Source organism: Periplaneta americana, chromosome 12 (assembly GCF_040183065.1).
Source record: "Periplaneta americana isolate PAMFEO1 chromosome 12, P.americana_PAMFEO1_priV1, whole genome shotgun sequence".
NCBI classification, from domain to species: Eukaryota; Metazoa; Arthropoda; class Insecta; order Blattodea; family Blattidae; genus Periplaneta; species Periplaneta americana.
In genome coordinates, this window is record NC_091128.1 from 9598611 (window position 1) to 9619053 (window position 20443).

General features: G+C 35.4%; 1 protein-coding gene across 1 annotated transcript in view; it reads left to right on the forward strand.

Moving 5' to 3' along the window:
• Positions 1-20443, forward strand: part of LOC138709936 (fatty acid synthase-like) — a 37170-nt gene that overhangs the window by 13428 nt on the left and 3299 nt on the right. The window contains exons 4-7 of the mRNA XM_069840625.1: positions 6668-6866; positions 10115-10292; positions 11658-11803; positions 13276-13520. Of these exons, the coding sequence (XP_069696726.1) occupies positions 6668-6866; positions 10115-10292; positions 11658-11803; positions 13276-13520 (768 nt within the window). The remainder of the gene's footprint in view (positions 1-6667; positions 6867-10114; positions 10293-11657; positions 11804-13275; positions 13521-20443) is intronic.

The window sequence follows — 20443 nt, forward strand, 5'->3', positions numbered from 1 at the left end:
GAGACACTGGTTTTTTTTTTTTTTTTTTTTTGCAATGTAAATAATGGCGGACAATAAGAAGAAGGTTGACTGTTCTCCAAGTTATCATGTTATGGTGTTTGATACTGCTAAACATAATAAAGCTTTATAAAATGACAATTTTCGTTTAGTAATACAGTTAATTGAACATTTATGAATGTACCTGTCATATCCATTAATAATTAATGGTTGTTATAAACATAATATAATTATAGGTTATGTTATTTGATACTGCTGAACACGATAGAGCCTTATAAAATATAAGAATGTTTGTGTATTAAGGCAAGAAATTGAAAGAAATATATATAAATGTACCTAACATATCTATTAATATTAATAATAATGGATATTTTATTTGCACAATCTGTCACTCGTATATTTCAAACAGGAAAGAAATAACTGAACTTGGATCATCTAACTTAATCGGAGAAATTTCTTCAGTCAAAGTTGACTAGTTTGAGACAAATTAATCTCAGATTAGACTTTATACAACACAAAATTCCAAGTTCAGCTGAAACAAGGATCAATTTAACCTCTGATCTAAGATTAAATGGTTTATACAATCGGGCCCTAGTAATTTATGAGGGGCAGTGAAATGAAAATGGGTCATCATGTGTATATATCTCACGGCAGGCAAGTGGAATTTGATTGCTGACCTGACATCTGGTGTCGACTTGCAAAAGCACAGTTACAACCTCTGTTTACACACTGGAAATCTTATCTTTTTTAAGTGAATAACAGGCACTTTTCCACAACCTCCGACTTCTTAACATCTACATTAATGTCTCCATGCCCAATTGTTTTGACAGCTGGACATGAACAATACTTGTGCATTATTATTTGAATTTACACTAAATATTTTTTTTTAATCCAATGCCACCAGGTTGTCTTTTCGACATTTCTGGTCTTCTCTCCTGGCCGTGGCTTAGTTGTAACCCACTTCTGAGGTTGGAGCGCCTGGAAGGCGGAGTTACATTACCCCGATGATGTGATAGGATGATTATGATAATGTGGTGCCAGGAGAGGTCTTAAATCTAAACTTAATGTAAATTCCAGACCATGGACGAACACAGGAATAATCCCCTTTAAGGAAAAATTCCTGTGCTCTAACCGGGAAAAGGGAGAAAACATATTTGTTTTGGTACTTCATCAATAAATTGCTGAATGTAGAAAAAAAAAACACACACACTGGAAGTGAGGTTAGAGATACGTGTGTTCGTCCAACATCACTGGAGGCAGGTAAAGAAGAAGAGCGAGGTATAGTGCGATTTTTGACTGCTGAAGGAGTAGAAAGACGAGATATCCATTGTTACAGCAAATACAACATTTCATGTTTGCTTGTACTGGAATGTCAAGAGATTCCAAGAGGGACACGTGCCGATGCTCGTCCAGGACAGGCTCATCCTACTGTTATTGCTGAGGTTGATAGTCTTATATGGGGAAATCGATGAATCACTGTGGAAGGACTTCGTCGTTTGGTGGGAATAAGTCACTGTTCCATACACATCATTGCTACGAAGCACTTGCAGTACCAGGAAATCTGCGCACAATGAGTTCCACATCAGTTAACGGATGAACAAAAAAACAAACAGAATGGCTGCTTCACTGGGTCACTTGCAACGATACCACAAGGAAGAGTGTGCATTTCTGTCCCGTATTATCACTGGGAATGAATCGTGGTGTCACCATTTTGAACTGAAGAGCAAATGGCAGAGCCGACAATGGAAACACATGGATTCTCCCCACCGAAAAAGTCCAAAGCAATACACACAAGTTCCGGCAATGTCATGTTGATATAATAAGAAAGAAGTGCGCACAAACGTGCAATTTAGTTTCGTATGAGTTAATTCTCTTTACTATATTCCACCAGTGACTTCGTTCTATTCACATATTTACTAAAATGATATTTTGGACACACTTCGTTGCACAGTTTGCACACGCATTCGGGGGAAGGTTCGTGGTACTCTGATCTTCTGCACAGTTTGTGTGAACTGCTAGCCTTGTTATGGCGCTTCGTAACTTGTTGTTCGGCCCTGTCCAGTTGTGGTTGATCATCGCTTCCGTTCCATAGAATTCACTTTCTATTTCCGCCTTCTTCTCTTGCATGACCGTAAGTAGTCGAAGTTCTGCTGCGGTAGATGGCAGCATGAGTCTGCTTCGTAGTTCCTCTATCAGGAAGGGTTCTCGCGCGAGTTCGTACGCCATTCTGGTGGTGCATATTTTGAGATTCCCAATGCTGCTTTTAAGAACCTTGCTTTGACGTTCTCCATGGTCTTGAGGTCACTGTAGTTTAGCCGGGTCCATGTGATGTCCAGTCCATATGACAGTATAGGGAGTATCTTGGCATAGAAAAGCTGCATGGCTGTTGAGAGTGCTAGTTGGGTAATGTCTGTTACTTCGTGGATAGCTATTACTGCGGCCGTTGCTCGTTCTTGAGTGTGGATTCTGAAGGATTTTGCTGTCGTCTGTATCGTTACACCAAGGTATTTAAATGCCTTTGTAATTTGCAGGGGTCGATTTTGTATCCAGATTGTGTCACTTTTTGCTATTCTTCCTCCCTTTCTGAACACCATTTGTACAGTTTTTGACTGGTTTATGAGCAGACCGTTTTCGTCAGCCCAAGCTGAAAGGTTGTTCAAAAGTCATGTTGATATTCTTCTTCAATTCTAGGAATTCTTTGCTTGTTGAATTTCTCGAGCATGGGGCCACAATCAGTGCACAGCATTATGAAGAAACTTTATAAAAGCTGAGACGCGTCATAAGGTCAAAATGCCCTGGAATGCTATTGAACGGCGTTATCCTTCTTCATGATAATGCCAACCCACACACTGCCAACTCCGTGAGGAATACGATTCAGAGATTTGGTTGGGAAACGCTTTAACACCCCCCTACAGTCCAGATCTCTCCTCATGCGATTTTCACATTTTTGGAGAGCTGAAGAAAGACATTCTTGGACTCCGTTTTGCATCGGATGAAGACTTGTGTGACTGGGTAAAGAACTAGTTCAGTAGATAGCATACAGGCTTTTTCAAGAATGGGATTGATCATCTTGTCTCGCAGTGGCATAAATGTATAAACAGTTTTGGAGATTACTTTTGAGGTAGGGTAATAAATGTTCTATTATAGCCTATGTTTTGGCATCTGACTCGTTTTCATTTGACTGCCCTTCTTAAATAAAAATAGCTTACTAAGAGAAAACTTTTCAGGAAAAATTAATAATATCAGTACAATAATAATAAAATTTAAAAAAACGTAAGTAAAATAAAGTTTATATTATTTTAATGTACCGAAGTACATATGATATTTCCATGCAGATATTCTGCGTCATCATACGATGAAAGAGTAATGGAACGGAGAAAAATTCTCTCCGGCGCCGGGATTTGAACCCGGGTTTTCAGCTCCATGTGCTGATGCTTTATCCACTAAGCCACACAGGATACCACCCTGGCGTCGGACAGAATTGTCTCTGATTAAGTTCCAACTCTTGGGTTCCCTCTAGTGGCCTCCCTCTGCACTACGTCATAGATGTCTATGAACGTAGGACCGAAGTCCACACATGTGCTGAGGTGTCAGGGTGGTATCCGGTGTGGCTTAGTGGATAAAGCATCAGCACATAGAGCTGAAAACCTGGGCTCAAATCCCGGCGCCGGAGGGAATTTTTCTCCGTTCCATTACTCTTTCATCGTATGATGACGCAGAATATCTGCATGGAAATATCATATGTACTTCGGTACATTAAAATAATATATATGATATGCGTAAATCACTTCGTGATTTAAGACGGCGCTTATTCCGTTGGATCCCAGCCAACTAGTCACTCATAACGAGTGCACCTCAGCACATGTGTGGACTTCGGTCCTACGTTCATAGACATCTATGACGTAGTGCAGAGGGCAGCCACTAGAGGGAACCCAAGAGTTGGAACTTAATCAGAGACAATTCTGTCCGACACCGGGGTGGTATCCGGTGTGGCTAAGTGGATAAAGCATCAGCACGTAGAGCTGAAAACCCAGGTTCAAATCCCGGCGCCGGAGAGAATTTTTCTCTGTTCCATTACTCTTTCATCGTAAAATAAAATTGCTTAATAATGGAATAATTTCAGGGAAATTTATAAGTACTGTGTATCACTACAATTATAAAACTTTGCAAAATCAATAAACTGAGACAATTGGTAGGTAAGGGGGAAGTTTTCAGGAAAATTTAGTCTAAACCAGAGCTGAGTTATTTCCTGGTACTTCACTTACACACATTCAAGTGTTTAGAGCTCTCCCCTCAGTCACACCAACATAACTTTGGTGACATTACGAAAGTTTCAAGCTAGTGTGCGCTCACTCTATGTCTTGCATCTGTAACATGTTAGGTTAGTTAGGCTTTTTATGTCTTCCATATACAAATCTATGACAGGTTAGGTTAGTTTAGGATTTTATTATGCCTTGCACATACACTGGCTAAATGCTGGTAATTTTTTGTTTTGTGAGATTGTCAGCAGTAAGACAGTGTAATGGCAGATTTTCATTTCCGAAATCACAAGAAGTAACTCACCGATAGTTTCGCCAAAATTTATGTTCATATTAGTACATTATAACTTAGAAAATCTAAGGTAAAAAATTGCTTAATAGGAGAACAATTTTCAGAAAATATATAATTAGGTCCTATAATATATCAATAGACCTACATTATAAAACTTCTAAATTTCAGTAAGCTGAAAAATTTTCTTGCTAAGGGGAAATTTTCAAGAAAATTTATAATTATATCAGTACAATTATAAAACTTAGAAAAAATTAAGCTAAAAGAAATGCTTAATTAGGGGAACATTTTCAGGAAAATTTATAATTAGGGTATCATTAAAATTACAAAACCTGTCGAAATCAATCAGCTGAATAATTTGCTGAATAAGAAGAAAATGTTATGGAAATTTTGCAATTATATTACTTCAGTTATAATACTAGCAAAATCAGTAAGCTAAAAAAAAAAAGTGCTTATTAAGGGAAATTTTTCATCACTACCAATATGGTCAGATGTCACAAAAGAAACAAAACAATTGAAGAAATTCTACGGAAATCTACAGCACTTGGAAAAGCAAGAAAACGTATTTTAAAAAACCTGCTTGAGTCCTCAATACCAGTAAACTGGTAGTCCTCTTGAACTGTAAGTAGTACAATCTTCACATTTGCCTATCCCCTGCCTCTAAACTTGTCTATATTATTGTATTTTGGACATTGTTTATATTCTAAATGAAATGCCTATGTTTTATTAATTTAATTTATTAAACATGTCGTATTATACTAACCAGTGCGGGAGTTAGCCACAAGAAAGTGTGCTATGTGAGTATATTTACATGATTTAATTTTTCTTTGCTGACATAAAATTTGGAATATTTACTTCATATGTTTATCAAGTGACTGCCACCATTACCTACTATAATTCCATTCATTGTAGGTAACATGGCCTGATATATAAATCTGTAAAGGTGTAGTATTTACCCTTATTTCGTTTGTTATAACAAGTGACTATCACCATTAGCTACTATAATTTCATTCATTGTAGCTAACATGGCCTGCTATATAAATATGTAGGCCTAAAGCTATAGTATTTACTTCGTTTGTTATAACAAATGACTGTCACCATTACCTACTAGAATTTAATTAATTGTAGAGAACATGGCCTGCTATATAAATCTGTAAAGCTATTTTATTTACTTTGTTTGTTATAACAGGTGACTGTCACCATTACCTACTGTAATTTCATTCATTATTAGTATGTCTAGTAGGTATTCTTTGTTTTATAGGCAAGATTATAAAATTAAATTACCGTAACTTGTATGTTTAACAAAAACTATCTCCATTACCTACTGTAAGTCATTCATTGTAGATAAGTTGGCATACCGGTACTAAATGAATTTATAAAGGTGTAGTATTTACTTCATTTGTCATAACAAGTGACTATCACAAATACATATTATAGTTTCGAACAATAGGTAGGTAACGTGGCGTACTGAATATTTGATCTATAAAGCTGTAGTATTTACGAATGATGGCAATATCAATAAGATGTTGTTCCTTCAATGTAAGCACAGATATATTTAGCCGTTCTCTGTGGGATTTCAAGTGTTAGTTGCTTTAATATAAATAGGTAGGCCTATTTTGCGAACAAGAAATGCGTTTGTGCTAATGTCTCTAAACAATGGGCGATACTTCCAATGGTCCATGGAGTGGTGTTTCATTGCACAAAGTCCTGGCTTCTTATCATATCAACTTAAGTCTTTATTGCAGTGGAAATTTATCAAATAGCATTACAGTTTGCGTGTTTGTGTATTGCTGTGATTCCGAAAATAGGTACAGTACTTATATTCGTTTATTGCGTAAAAGTTAAAGGAATCAAACACATGATAAACAATTTCATGAGAAAAGTAGTGATCATGTATTTTAGCAATATCTGTCTGAGGAAAAATTTTAAATAAAATGTGATGAAAATGGAATAGGTAAATCACAAAATCTCAATGAAACATTGGCTTAAAATGAGACCTCTTGATAATGTTTCATGCAAGGTTATGCAAGTGCAAATAGCAGGTCTGATTGTAATAATTGTTGGATTGTTGCCTATCTCAGTATTTTTGCTGTAATAATTGTTGTATTATTGTCTGTCCCAGTTGGAGGACAGTAACATCGGCAGCTCACAAGACATCTCCTTCGAGGAGCTCGTGATGTCACGGACAGAGGGTGCTGGTGTGGATCTGGTACTGAACTCTCTGGCTGAGGACAAGCTGCAGGCCTCCCTGAGGTGTGTCGCTCAGCGTGGTCGCTTCCTGGAGCTGGGCAAAGCAGATTTCTTCAGCAACAAAGTGCTAGGTGGGTTTCTTCACTGACACTACAGTAATAATAAAAAATTAATGTCACGAAGATAAGCTAAGGTTAGGAAGTTAATGCATTTGCATGTTTCTTCCAAAGACTGCTGTTGATATACTGATCAATTATCTTTGCAAATCAGATATTTATTATCTAATGCTTCAGAGTAACTTTATTATGCAAATAAATGCATATTTTTATAGTATTTTTAAATATATATTGTATGGTGTACAACACATTTTAATAAAGGTATGTGTATTACGGTATATTAAAATGTTTTCAATGGTGTCAACTCGCACAGAAATGGCAGCAAAAATAGTTTGTTACCATAAAAATATTTCTTTCTACATAAAAGGTTTGACATGTCTGAGCTTTTTGCCCAAAATCCCGTCACACAACTTTAATTGCAGTTATGCATTACTTATGAAAAACTCGGCATCATACTTAATATTTGCGGAAGTAAGTGCAAATATTTCAGTTTTAGAGAATAATGATAGGAACAAAATGTCTATTATACATTTTGGTATATCTCCTTCCATGTTTTTATTTTAAATTATGGAGTATGTTGACCTCCCAGATAATGATGATGATCATTCATTCATTTATTTGTCAGAAATCAGTACTGGTATACAAAGTCTGGATATGACAACATCAGGTTAGATAATATACGCACACACTCATATAATGATTCAAACATGCACAAACAAATTAATAAACAAAGACAAATGAACAGATAGGTTATAAGCAAATAAACAAATACTGACAAACAGAGTATGATGGAAATTAACACATTTATACAAAACAAAAAGAAAAATTAAAATATAAAGAGAAAAACCAAAATATAAAGGGTTACATTTCTAAAATACAAATTTGCATCACACATCATGAATTCTTTCATTCTATTCAGTAACCATCTGTGCACACAGGACTTAAACCTATTTATTGGTACCTTTCTCGCCTCCAATGGTAACTTATTAAATACTGTATGTTGATGCCATTAAAGCAATTATTTGAGCTCACACTCGATCTGAACCTTGTGTAATCCAATTGTTCTTTATTTCTAATGTTAAAGGAATGTATATGATGTAGGTTGATAAAGATCTATATTAGATTTAAGGAAGATCAAAGTTCTGTAAATAATAGACTGTAGGCCTAAACTGACATTACCTTTAACTCTGTAAACAGTTCCTACATGATTCCTTGCTATTTTTGTTGAATGTTATCCTCAGTGCACTTCTTTGTAGTAATAAGATGCTATTGCTTCCTGTTGCAATTCCCCATAAATGAATTTCATAGTTAATATGAGATTCAAATGGTGCAAAGTATGGCCCTACCTGTCTGAGAGTTTCTGTTGAGACCAATGGCCTTACCTTCCTAAAAACAAAAATTACACTTGGCAATTTAGTACCTATACTTTCCTTGTGTTTGTACCATCCTAAAGAAATTGAGAGGGACTGATTGATTGAAGTTCTTCAGAAGGCAAAGTCTATTATTCCTTGCTGCAGATGTTTACTTCTGTACTCGTTTCAAAAGCACGCTAGTTCGATATTCTGCAAATTACCGGTACTGGACAGACTGTTAGAGTAAGGAAAACATTGTAGAGTAGTTTTAAATTACTAACGATTTTCTCTCTTATCTCTTAATTTGTTTAATTTATTTTCATAACACTTCGTATTTACTACCCTTTTCCATGAAAAAAAAAATGTTAGTGCAAACACTCGTGATGCCCCACTTCGATTACTGTGATATTCTACTTACTGACCTAAGCGTTACTTCGGCGCAGAGACTGCAACGTGTTCATAATATGTGCGTCCGTTTCGTCTGCAATATTCGCCGGGCTGATCACGTAACACCATCCCTCGAAATGTTGTCCTGGCTCCGTCTAGAAGATCGTAGGAAAATCCACTGCCTTTCCCTTCTCTTTCACATATTGCATTTCTCCACTCCTGTCTATCATGCATCTCGTTTTCAAAATTTATCCACCCTTCATAACCTAGACACACGATCACAACACTCCTCAATATTATCCATTCCCTCCCACCGAACATCCTCATATTCATCTTCTTTCACTGTGGCTGTTCTCGGCTTTGGAATTCCCTACCGAGTAATGTCAGGGACTGTCAGACATCCAACCAATTTAAACAATAGGCTAACGAAATATTTTTCTAACAATTCTTGCTGACAATAATAGCTGTTTCAGGTTTCTCAATGTTTAATGATTATATAATTATATCACAGATAAACATCTAAATTATCTCATTATTATTATTATTATTATTATTATTATTATTATTATTATTATTATAACTATTTCTTACCAATGTTTACTATTGTCACACTAACATTACTTATCCAACTTTCATTATTCACTTTCATGTTGTTTTATGGTCTAGATATTAATGTAATAACTATGTAAGCAATTGTATTCAATTAGGATTAGAGTCTGGCTGGGCGGAAGAGAAGGCCTACTGGCCTTAGCTCTGCCAGATTAAATAAATAAATTATTGTTATTATTATTATTATTATTATTATTATTATTATTATTATTATTATTATTATATTGCATGCATTTCATTATTTTGTTTGTTGTTACACCTGTTAGAGTATTTGTTGTTTTCTATAGATTAATATTTATGTTGTGTCACTCATCTTTTTATATATTTTATTGTTGACCAGTCTTTTATTCCAAATATTCATATTTTTTCACTTTTCAAGTATTGATATTAATCCATGTTGAATCTTTCGTACACTACTTTTAACACTTGAATATAAATAATTGATTAAATGGCGATCTCACCCGTGTTAATTGTGTAAGCATGTGCAGCTTACAGCTGTTTCGGTGCTTCTTCACACCATCCTCAGAGTAGGCTCAGATGGTGTGAGGAAGCACCGAAACAGCTGTAAGCCGCACATGCTTACACAATTAACACGAGTAAGATCGCCATTTAATCAATTATTTATATTGATGTTAAATCACACCATTTGTGTTAATATTACTGGTATTTAATCGAGTACAGTATTTATTCTTTTGAATAATTTTAAGCGAGTAAAAAGAAAAATGATTAATTCGTATTAAATTGAGCTCACAAGCCAGAACCGTAGTGATGTGTGTGACTCCTAATAGCAACATTGCTTCCCGGCCGGCCACTTGAACTGCAATACCCTACTCTTAAGTTTCTGATTCACAGACAGACACTGGCTAGAGAGCTGTAAGCAAAAGACTGATGTATCCATTCTGTTGTGTTCTGTAGGCATGGACGTGTTCTTGAAGGAAGTGAACTTCTGTGGCGTGTCACTGATCAATGTATTTTCATCCAGTGAGTGGAGACATAAAATCCAAGAAGCATTGAATGAAGGCATACTTAATGGCATGGTACAACCGCTGCCCAGAACTGTATTCACTGATAGCGAAGTTCAGAAAGCATTCAGGTACAGCCACTTGAAATATACTACCCTTACATACGTCAGTGTGCTCCAATTTCTATTCAGTTTTGTTTATATTAGTTCAGCTGAAACATATTGCCCTGATGTGTCTCTTTGTGTTTCAAATTTAAAGTGAGTTTTGTTTAAATTTATTTAGTACTAGCCGTACCAGTGCACTCCGCTGCACCTATTAGAAATAAATATAAAGTAATTAGATAATTAAAATAGGACATTTGATCCAGGGAACATTCGTGTTTGATAGAAGGATAAATCGTTTAATATGTTACTTAATTTAAATTGTATTTAAATAATTAAAATGCAGTCATTTTGGTCCAGAGACACTCATTTGGTGCAATGACAATTCCTTTAACATGTTTCTTATTTGTTATTACATGCAACCATAGTTTAATGAAGATTGACATATCATTTAGATGTAATGTGTATACTTTATATTACTTGCTATATGTTTCAGAAGTTACCATAATAACATTGTAGAATTATGTCCATCTAGAGAAACTACACTTTCCAATGGTGAAATAATAATTAAACAATTAATTAGCTTCCGATATTACTTCACACAAACACAGAAACATTCTCTTAGGCTATGTTTCGATTGTTGTTGTCCAAGGACCTTATAGACGAAGTCATTTGTTTTTATTTCAGTACAGCGCCTTAGATGGCATTGTTAATGTAATTTTAAAACTCATTTATCTCATTAAATATCAGTCCTATCAAAATTTTGTATAGAATAAAACTTATCGAAAATTATTTTTAAAGAAACTTTTGTTATGTAATATTTTTCATGAAAATCAATAATAAGCGATATATTTCGATTTATTTAATTCAGGCCCTCTTATAACCCCCCCCCCCTTTTAAATAAAGTTTTCTGAATTCCATATAGCCTAAAATCTAAGTTACAACGAACTTAATTTATATTCCAATTTTCATATAAATCGGTTCAGCCATTATCGCGTGAAAAGGTAACAAACATACAGACAGACATACAAACAAAAATTTCAAAAAAGCGATTTTCGGTTTCAGGATGGTTAATTATACATGTTAACACCAATTATTTTTGGAAAATCGAAAATTACCAGAAAAATTTTGGCTACAGATTTATTATTAGTATAGATAAACACACTGCCCTTTTATGTATCATCTGTGTATCCCAAGTTGACGGTGTCCTGTATGTGTACTTTCCAAGCTTTAAAAAAATTAGTGTGTTCATATCAATTCATATCAAGTACAGTACCTACTGGATTGCAGGCTTATTTTAGTTGCCAATATTTCTTTTGAAGGTACATATTTATTTGGGAATAAATTCTTGAAGACGATGTACTTGAAATGTTAAGACTCGTGCTATCTTTTCAGATATTTGGCATCCCCGAAGCACATGGGCAAAGTGTTGATTCGTATTAGACCTGAGGAAAACAAGAAACAAGTTCTGCCTCTTCCAAAGATGATTCCAGCTCGTCCGCGATTTTACTGCAATCCTGAGAACAGCTACGTCATTTCCGGTACAGTCAATATTAGGGTGTTGTTCAACGAGTTAGAATTTCATTTTAGACTAATTTAATTTAGTATGTTACCATTTTTAAATATGTACATTCATTAACGTTTTATCTCACATTTTATATTTTATATTTAATACAATATGGTTAATGTAACCCATTGCACATCATATAACAGTGCAATAGAGGTAACAGTGATCTGAAGATGGTTTACAAAACGGAAAACGTTCATCAAGTAGAATGAAATAAAAATATCACATTATTATATAAGATAAATTTATGACGGACTTAGAGAAAATAAAGAAAATATAATCTTCATCTTACGATGTTGGATGACGTATATACGTCCGTTGATGTGACATATTAATGAATTTAAATACTTTATTGTCACAATCATGCCATGGTATGAAAGATTGTGACAATAAAGTATTTAAATTCATTAATATGTCACATCAACGGATGTATATACGTCATCCAACATCGTAAGATGAAGATTACATTTGTAAAGTTTCTTTCCACCCATAAGCAGAGCTGACTAGATCAGACGCTATGGACAGTACTCTATAACAGAGTCGCCAGTATGAAAGGATGATTCTGAGCCTTTAGCATGAGACGAACTCGATAGCTCAGTGGTACAGGAAGTCGCAGGTTCGAATCCCGCTCAAGGTTGTGAAATTTTTCTTTCATACCATGGCATGATTGTGACAATAAAGTATTTAAATTCACAAAGAAAATATTGTTAAATTAATAAAACTTATCGGAACAAAAATGGATATTAAAAATATATATATATTTGGGGCTAAAAGAGATGAAGTTATAGGAGAATGTAGAAAGTTACATAACTCAGAACTGCACGCATTGTATTCTTCACCTGACATAATTAGGAACGTTAAATCCAGACGTTTAGATGGGCAGGGCATGTAGCACGTATGGGCGAATCCAGAAATGCATATAGAGTGTTAGTTGGAAGACCTGAGGGGAAAAGATCTTTGGGGAGGCCGAGACGTAGATGGGAGGATAATATTAAAATGTATTTGAGGGAGGTGGGATATGATGGTAGAGACTGGATTAATCTTGCTCAGGATAGGGACCAATGGCGGGCTTATGTGAGGGCGGCAATGAACCTCTGGGTTCCTTAAAAGTCATTTGTAAATAAGTAAATATTATTTGTAAAATTGCAAAAGAAACATTAAATTGGTTTGAACGTTTATTAAGACTACAGTAAAGCATATGGCCACAATCCATTATTAATGAAAGTCATGAGGGAAATGGAAAAAATAGAAAAGCAAAGAATACATTGGCAGCATATGCATTGGAAGAGAACTCTGAGCTGTATAACTTGAGTTGTGAAGTTTCTTGTCTGTTTCATGTGTGCTGTGTTTATGTTTATTTCATATTCCTTGTCTGTTATTATAAATGTGCATGTATAGATTAGGTTTGTCTGCACAGTCAAGTTTTAATGCCACACATGGTTGCAGGCGGTATTGGAGTTTTCGGAGTGGAGCTGGCAGACTGGCTCGTGCAGCAAGGAGCTCGAAAGCTGGTGCTGACATCTGACTTGGAGCTGACTAGTTACCACAATTGGCGCATTGGAATCTGGCGCAGCCAGGGCGCCTCTGTTGTCAGCTGCACAGCAGACACTACGTCCAAGAGTGCCGTTATGGCTGTGCTGTCCAAGGCGAATGATCTGGGCCCTGTGGACGCCATATTCTGCCTGCCAAAAGTGAGTGCAACTGAACACGTGCCAGTGGCCGCAAGACATTCTTCTCAAGCAGAAGTAGTGCACCTGGTCCTGTCACTTTGCTGTGGCCTCACCTAACCCACTCTTATCTTTTATTTATTACTAACGGAGAAAAATTCGCTCCAGTGCTGGGGATAGAACCGAGGATCCCCAATGTATACGTGCTACATGCCATGCCAATAATAATACTGTAATAATAATAATAATAATAATAATAATAATAATGATAATTGTTGTTATTTATGTTCATATACAAATTTATTAGTAGCTGTTCAAACTAACTGGGGGTGCTGGGTTCGATCCCCAGTCCCGGAGCAAATTTTTCTCCGTTGTTAATAAATAATAACCACAACAGAGAATCCTGTGTGATCAAAAATTAATAATAGCATCACATAATGTTTGCTGTCAAACTTGGAAACTCTCACTTTGAGAGAGGAAGAGATTAAGGGTATTTGAGAATAAGGCTCTTAGGAAAATATTTGGGGGCTAAGAGGGATGAAGTTACAGGAGAATGGAGAAAGTTACACAACGCAGAACTGCACGCATTGTATTCTTCACCTGACATAATTAGGAACATTAAATCCATACATTTGAGATAGGCAGGGCATGTAGCACGTATGGGCGAATCCAGAAATGCATATAGAGTGTTAGTTGGGAGGCCAGAGGAAAAAAGACTTTGGGAAGGCCGAGACTAGATGGGAGGATAATATTAAAATGTATTTGAGGGAGGTGGGATATGATGGTAGAGACTGGATTAATCTTGCTCAGGATAGGGACCGATGGCGGGCTTATGTGAGGGCGGCAATGAACCTTCGGGTTCCTTAAAAGCCAGTAAGTAAGTAAGTAATAATAATAATAATAATAATGTTGATGATAATTTTAGTTATTTATGTTCATATACACATATATTAGTAGCTGTTCAAACTAACTGAGGGTCTTGGGTTCGATTCCCAGTCCCGGAGCAAATTTTTCTCCATTGTTAATAAATAATAACCACAACAGAGAATTTTGTTTGATCAAAAATTAATAATAGCATCACATAATTTTAATTGTCTAACAGTAGGCTACATAATCATTAAGTCTCTCATATGAGGGCGCTTCTATGTGATGACAATATGTCAAACAAAGAGAAAAACCCTTGTTATTCATTTCATATATTTTTGCTATTATATTAAATCTATATGTTATAATTTTTAAATATAGGTATTATATCCCGAAATTAATAGGTTAATACTGGTTCCTATCCAATGTCTTCATATAATTCTTACGGAAAAGTAGACTCATCTGGAACTTTGCAACCACTGATTTATTGAAAGAAATTGTAGAAAACGTGTCCTTCAGCATATTCCACGACATATTTGCTGGTACAAATACCTCACACCTACACATATTAAAAATATCCACTGTAGAACTGTTAGAAATTATAATATATTTGCGACTTCATTTTTGTGCGTGGCAGACTTGTGTTCCTAAAAATGTGACTTTTTGTCACAACTGAATTGTTTTTTACAAACTTGATGAATGGCTACTTCACTTATCATCTGTTGAAAATTGGGGATTGTTAATCCATTGTCAAAAATATGTTTATGAGATATTAATTTTATGCATATTGCAGCAAGAAAAACTTGGAAACATCCTCTGTATATAGATATATAATAATTGTTTTCTTTCCATAAGTCTACACGTCTCTGTACATTGTATTGTATTGTATTGAATTGTATTTATTTATTCCCTGTACAATCTATTACAGATTATAGGTTCGTCATTAGATACAAACATAAAATACAAACGCAAAAAACACACACACACACACACAGACAGACACCACGATAAGATTTCTAGTATGAATTTAATTTTAACACTCTTTAGTTTTCCAAAGAATAGTACCGTAAAACTACCAAAAGACACAATAAATAACAAGATATATAATACATTTTCAGTTTACAAGACATTAAATAAATAGATTAACATAGATTAGGTAAAAACAAGAGATTACATTAAACATGTTTTATCATCTGAGGGGATTTATTTGGAGAGCGATTGAACCTTTACGAGCCAAGAGACTTCATGTTAGTTCTGTACATTTATTATTAATATTGTTTGGAGAAAAATTATGTGCAATAGTAATGAAGATAGGTATTTTACTTTATTGCTTTAATGTAAGAAATCATTAATTGTGAATGGCATCGACTGGAGTAAAATAGTTTTGACCCTGGTTTTGAAACCTTCATCATTTAGATGTTTAATATCCCCAGGTATCCTGTAATATAATGAGATACCTGTATGATACATGTCACAATCTGTCTGTCCTTCCTTATTTCTCATTTCTTTTTTCGTTGTTTGTTTTTTTGTTTTTATTGCCATCTCGTTTTTAGTTATTTCTATTCCTTTTTATCGGTATTTTTCTTTTTGTCCACTTCGTATTTGCTTAAGTATGTATTTATTTATCCTTTCAGATATATTATCTGTTGCTTATCCTTTATTTATTGTTTCACTTTCACTTATTCTCTCTGTTTTGATTTATTTACTGTCTATTTCCTCTCTTTCTATTTCTTCCTATCTTTCTTTCTTCATTTCTTTCTTGTTTCCATTTCACTTATTTAGTTTGTTTTGATTTATTTACTATCTGATATCTTCCTTTCTTTGCTTCTGTACTTTCTTTATTTCTCTCTAAGTTCTCTCTTTTTATTTCTTTCTATGTTCTCCTCCTCTTTTTCTTTCCCTCTATGTTCTCCTCCTCTTTTTCTTTCCCTCTATGTTTTCCTCCTCTTTTTCTTCCTCTCTATGTTCTCCTTCTCTTTTTCTTTCTCTCTATGTTCTCCTCCTCTTTTTCTTTCTCTCTATGTTCTCCTCCTCTTTTTCATTCCCTCTGTTCTCCTCCTCTTTTTCTTTCCCTCTATGTTCTCCTCCTCTTTTTCTTTCTCTCTATGTTCTCCTCCTCTTTTTCTTTCCCTCTATGTTCTCCTCCTCTTTTTCTTTCCCTCTATGTTCTCCTCCTCTTTTTCTTTCTCTCTATGTTCTCCTCCTCTTCTTCTTTCCCTCTATGTTCTCCTCCTCTTTTTCTTTCTCTCTATGTTCTCCTCCTCTTTTTCTTTCCCTCTATGTTCTCCTCCTCTTTTTCTTCCCCTCTATGTTCTCCTCCTCTTTTTCTTTCTTTCTATGTTCTCCTCCTCTTTTTCTTTCCCTCTATGTTCTCCTAATTTTCTTTCTCTCTATGTTCTCCTCCTCTTTTTCTTTCCCTCTATGTTTTCCTCCTCTTTTTCTTTCTCTCTATGTTCTCCTCCTCTTTTTCTTTCCCTCTATGTTCTCCTCCTCTTTTTCTTTCTCTCTATGTTCTCCTTCTCTTTTTCTTTCCCTCTATGTTCTCCTCCTCTTTTTCTTTCCCTCTATGTTCTCCTCCTCTTTTTCTTTCTTTCTATGTTCTCCTCTTATTCTTTCTTTCTATGTTCTCCTCCTCTTTTTCTTTCCCTCTATGTTCTCCTAATTTTCTTGCCCTCTATGTTCTCCTCCTCTTCTTCTTTCCCTCTATGTTCTCCTCTTTTTCTTTCTCTCTATGTTCTCCTCCTCTTTTTCATTCCCTCTGTTCTCCTCCTCTTTTTCTTTCCCTCTATGTTCTCCTCCTCTTTTTCTTCCTCTCTATGTTCTCCTTCTCTTTTTCTTTCTCTCTATGTTCTCCTCCTCTTTTTCTTTCTCTCTATGTTCTCCTCCTCTTTTTCATTCCCTCTGTTCTCCTCCTCTTTTTCTTTCCCTCTATGTTCTCCTCCTCTTTTTCTTCCTCTCTATGTTCTCCTTCTCTTTTTCTTTCTCTCTATGTTCTCCTCCTCTTTTTCTTTCTCTCTATGTTCTCCTCCTCTTTTTCATTTCCTCTGTTCTCCTCTTTTTCTTTCCCTCTATGTTCTCCTCCTCTTTTTCTTTCCCTCTATGTTCTCCTCCTCTTTTTCTTTCTCTCTATGTTCTCCTCCTCTTCTTCTTTCCCTCTATGTTCGCCTCCTGTTTTTCTTTCTCTCTATGTTCTCCTCCTCTTTTTCTTTCCCTCTATGTTCTCCTCTTTTTCTTTCCCTCTATGTTCTCCTCCTATTTTTCTTTCTTTCTATGTTCTCCTCTTTTTCTTTCTTTCTATGTTCTCCTCCTCTTTTTCTTTCCCTCTATGTTCTCCTAATTTTCTTTCTCTCTATGTTCTCCTCCTCTTTTTCTTTCCCTCTATATTTTCCTCCTCTTTTTCTTTCTCTCTATGTTCTCCTCCTCCTTTTTCTTTCCCTTTATGTTCTCCTCCTCTTTTTCTTTCCCTCTATGTTCTCCTCCTCTTTTTCTTTCTCTCTATGTTCTCCTCCTCTTCTTCTTTCCCTCTATGTTCTCCTCCTCTTTTTCTTTCCCTCTATGTTCTCCTAATTTTCTTTCTCTCTATGTTCTCCTCCTCTTTTTCTTTCCCTCTATGTTTTCCACCTCTTTTTCTTTCTCTCTATGTTCTCCTCCTCTTTTTCTTTCCCTCTATGTTCTCCTTCTCTTTTTCTTTCTCTCTATGTTCTCCTCTTTTTCTTTCCCTCTATGTTCTCCTCCTCTTTTTCTTTCCCTCTATGTTCTCCTTCTCTTTTTCTTTCTGTCTATGTTCTCCTCTTTTTCTTTCCCTCTATGTTCTCCTCTTTTTCTTTCCCTCTATGTTCTCCTTCTCTTTTTCTTTCTCTCTATGTTCTCCTCCTATTTTTCTTTCCCTCTATGTTCTTCTCCTCTTTTTCTATCCCTCTATGTTCTCCTTCTCTTTTTCTTTCTCTGTATGTTCTCCTCCTCTTTTTCTTTCTCTCTATGTTCCCCATCTCTCTTTTTTCTCTATGTTCCCCATCTCTCTTTTTTCTCTCTTTGTCCGCCCTCTCTCTCTCCTTCTCCTCTTCTTTCTCTGTCTCTACGTGTCACTCACCCTCCCCGTGCTTGCAGCTCATCTCCCTGGACCTGCACACACAGTCGTCCCCCGCTCTCATCCTGGACGTGTGTTCCCGTCACATGTGTCCTCACCTGCGTCACTTCGTTGCTTTCTGCAGACGGAGCGCAGCTGATGGCTGGAGTCACTCCGTCATGGAGCGGGTGTGCGAGGCCAGGGACAGGGACGGCTTCCCAGCACTTGCTGTGCAGTGGGGCGCCCTGGAGCTGGAACACGACGACCTCACCGGTATGCTGCCTGCCTGTTTGCTTGCTTTCTTCATTCTTCTTTTTTTATTATTCTCCTCTCTCCTTGCCTCCTCTCCTCTTTTTCTACTCTTCTTTCGACTCTTCCTCTCATCTCGTTTTCCTTTCTTCTATCACTTCCTTTCCCCCTTTGTGTCCTTCCATCCATATTTCCTATTCTCTTTCCTATGTTCCTTACTGTCTCTATTCTCCTCGTTCTCTGCCCTGTTTCTTCTAATATTTCTTTCTTCCTTCCTACTTTTCTACAATTGTTTTCCTACTTTTTCTTCCGTTTCTTTTAATTGATCTCTCCGGTGTATATTTATATATTAGTCCATGCATCTATTCATCCATTGATTTTTGTATATATTCATTCATTTATCTGTCTATACATTTTTTTGTTTATTCATCCATTTATTTGTCGGCCTGGGTGGCACAGTCCAGTAGAATGTTAGCCTTCTACGCCCGAGGTTGCAGGTTCGATCCTGATCCAGATCGATGGCATTTAAGTGTGCTGAAATGAGAAAGGCTCATGTCAATAGATTTATTGGCATGTAAAAATAAATCCTGTGGGACAGAATTCCGGCACACCAGCGACGTTGATATAACGTTGGAAGTTGCAAGCATTGTTAAATAAAACATAATTTATCATTAATTTATTAATTCATCTATGCATCCTTTTATTGATTTATCCATCCATGCATCCATACATCCACTTATTTATTTATTTATTTATTATTCTTTATTTATTTATTCATCTATGCATCCATTTATTAATTCATCTCATCTGTCTATGCATTCATACATCCATTTATTTATTTATTTATTTATTTATTTGTTTGTTTATTTATTTATTTATTCATCTATGCATCCATTTATTAATTCATCTATCCATGCATTCATACATCCATTTATTTATTTATTTATTTGTCTATTTATTTATTTATTCATTCATCTATGCATCCATTTATTCATCTATCTATCCATGCATGCAGACATCCACTTATTTATTTATTTAATTATTTATTTATTTATTCATCCATTTATTAATTCATTTATCTATTTATTTATCTCTGCATCCATTCATACTTTTATTTATTTATCCATTCTTTCATTCATGCATCTGCTCACCCATCCATTCATCATTTATTGGTGCATTTATTTATTTATTTATTTATTTACTTATTATAGCAAACGTTTGATTGCTGTAGATATCTGTGAAGGAACAAGATGGTGATATTGAAGGTGGTGGTGGCGGTAGTGGTGATGATATTATAGCGTTAAAATCATCTTCAACATCATCATCTTCATCATATAATGTTGATGATACTGTTGTATTACGATCATCTTCAACATCAACTTCATCATATAATGTTAATGATACTATTGTATTACAATCATCATCATCACGATAATGTTTGTGATCGCTGTACATAATCATAATCCTTTCCTGATCCATAATGTATGGTACCGGTATTGACAAAATACTTCATGTCTTGTCTTCTTGCAGTATTTTTTTTTTTTCAAAGATATGAAATTATTTAATTTTTATTCTGAAATGTAGCTTTCATTTTCTCTGCGTTCGAATATTTCTGTATTTATTTTTTATGTTATCTTTTCTTGTTATTCATACTGCAAATTATATAAAAGAGAATAATTTTATTGTTTCAGTTTCTCCTTCGTGTTCCTTTACTTGAGAGACAGAGACTTACAAACAATCTGCTTACTGTCACCACTTAATCTTATGT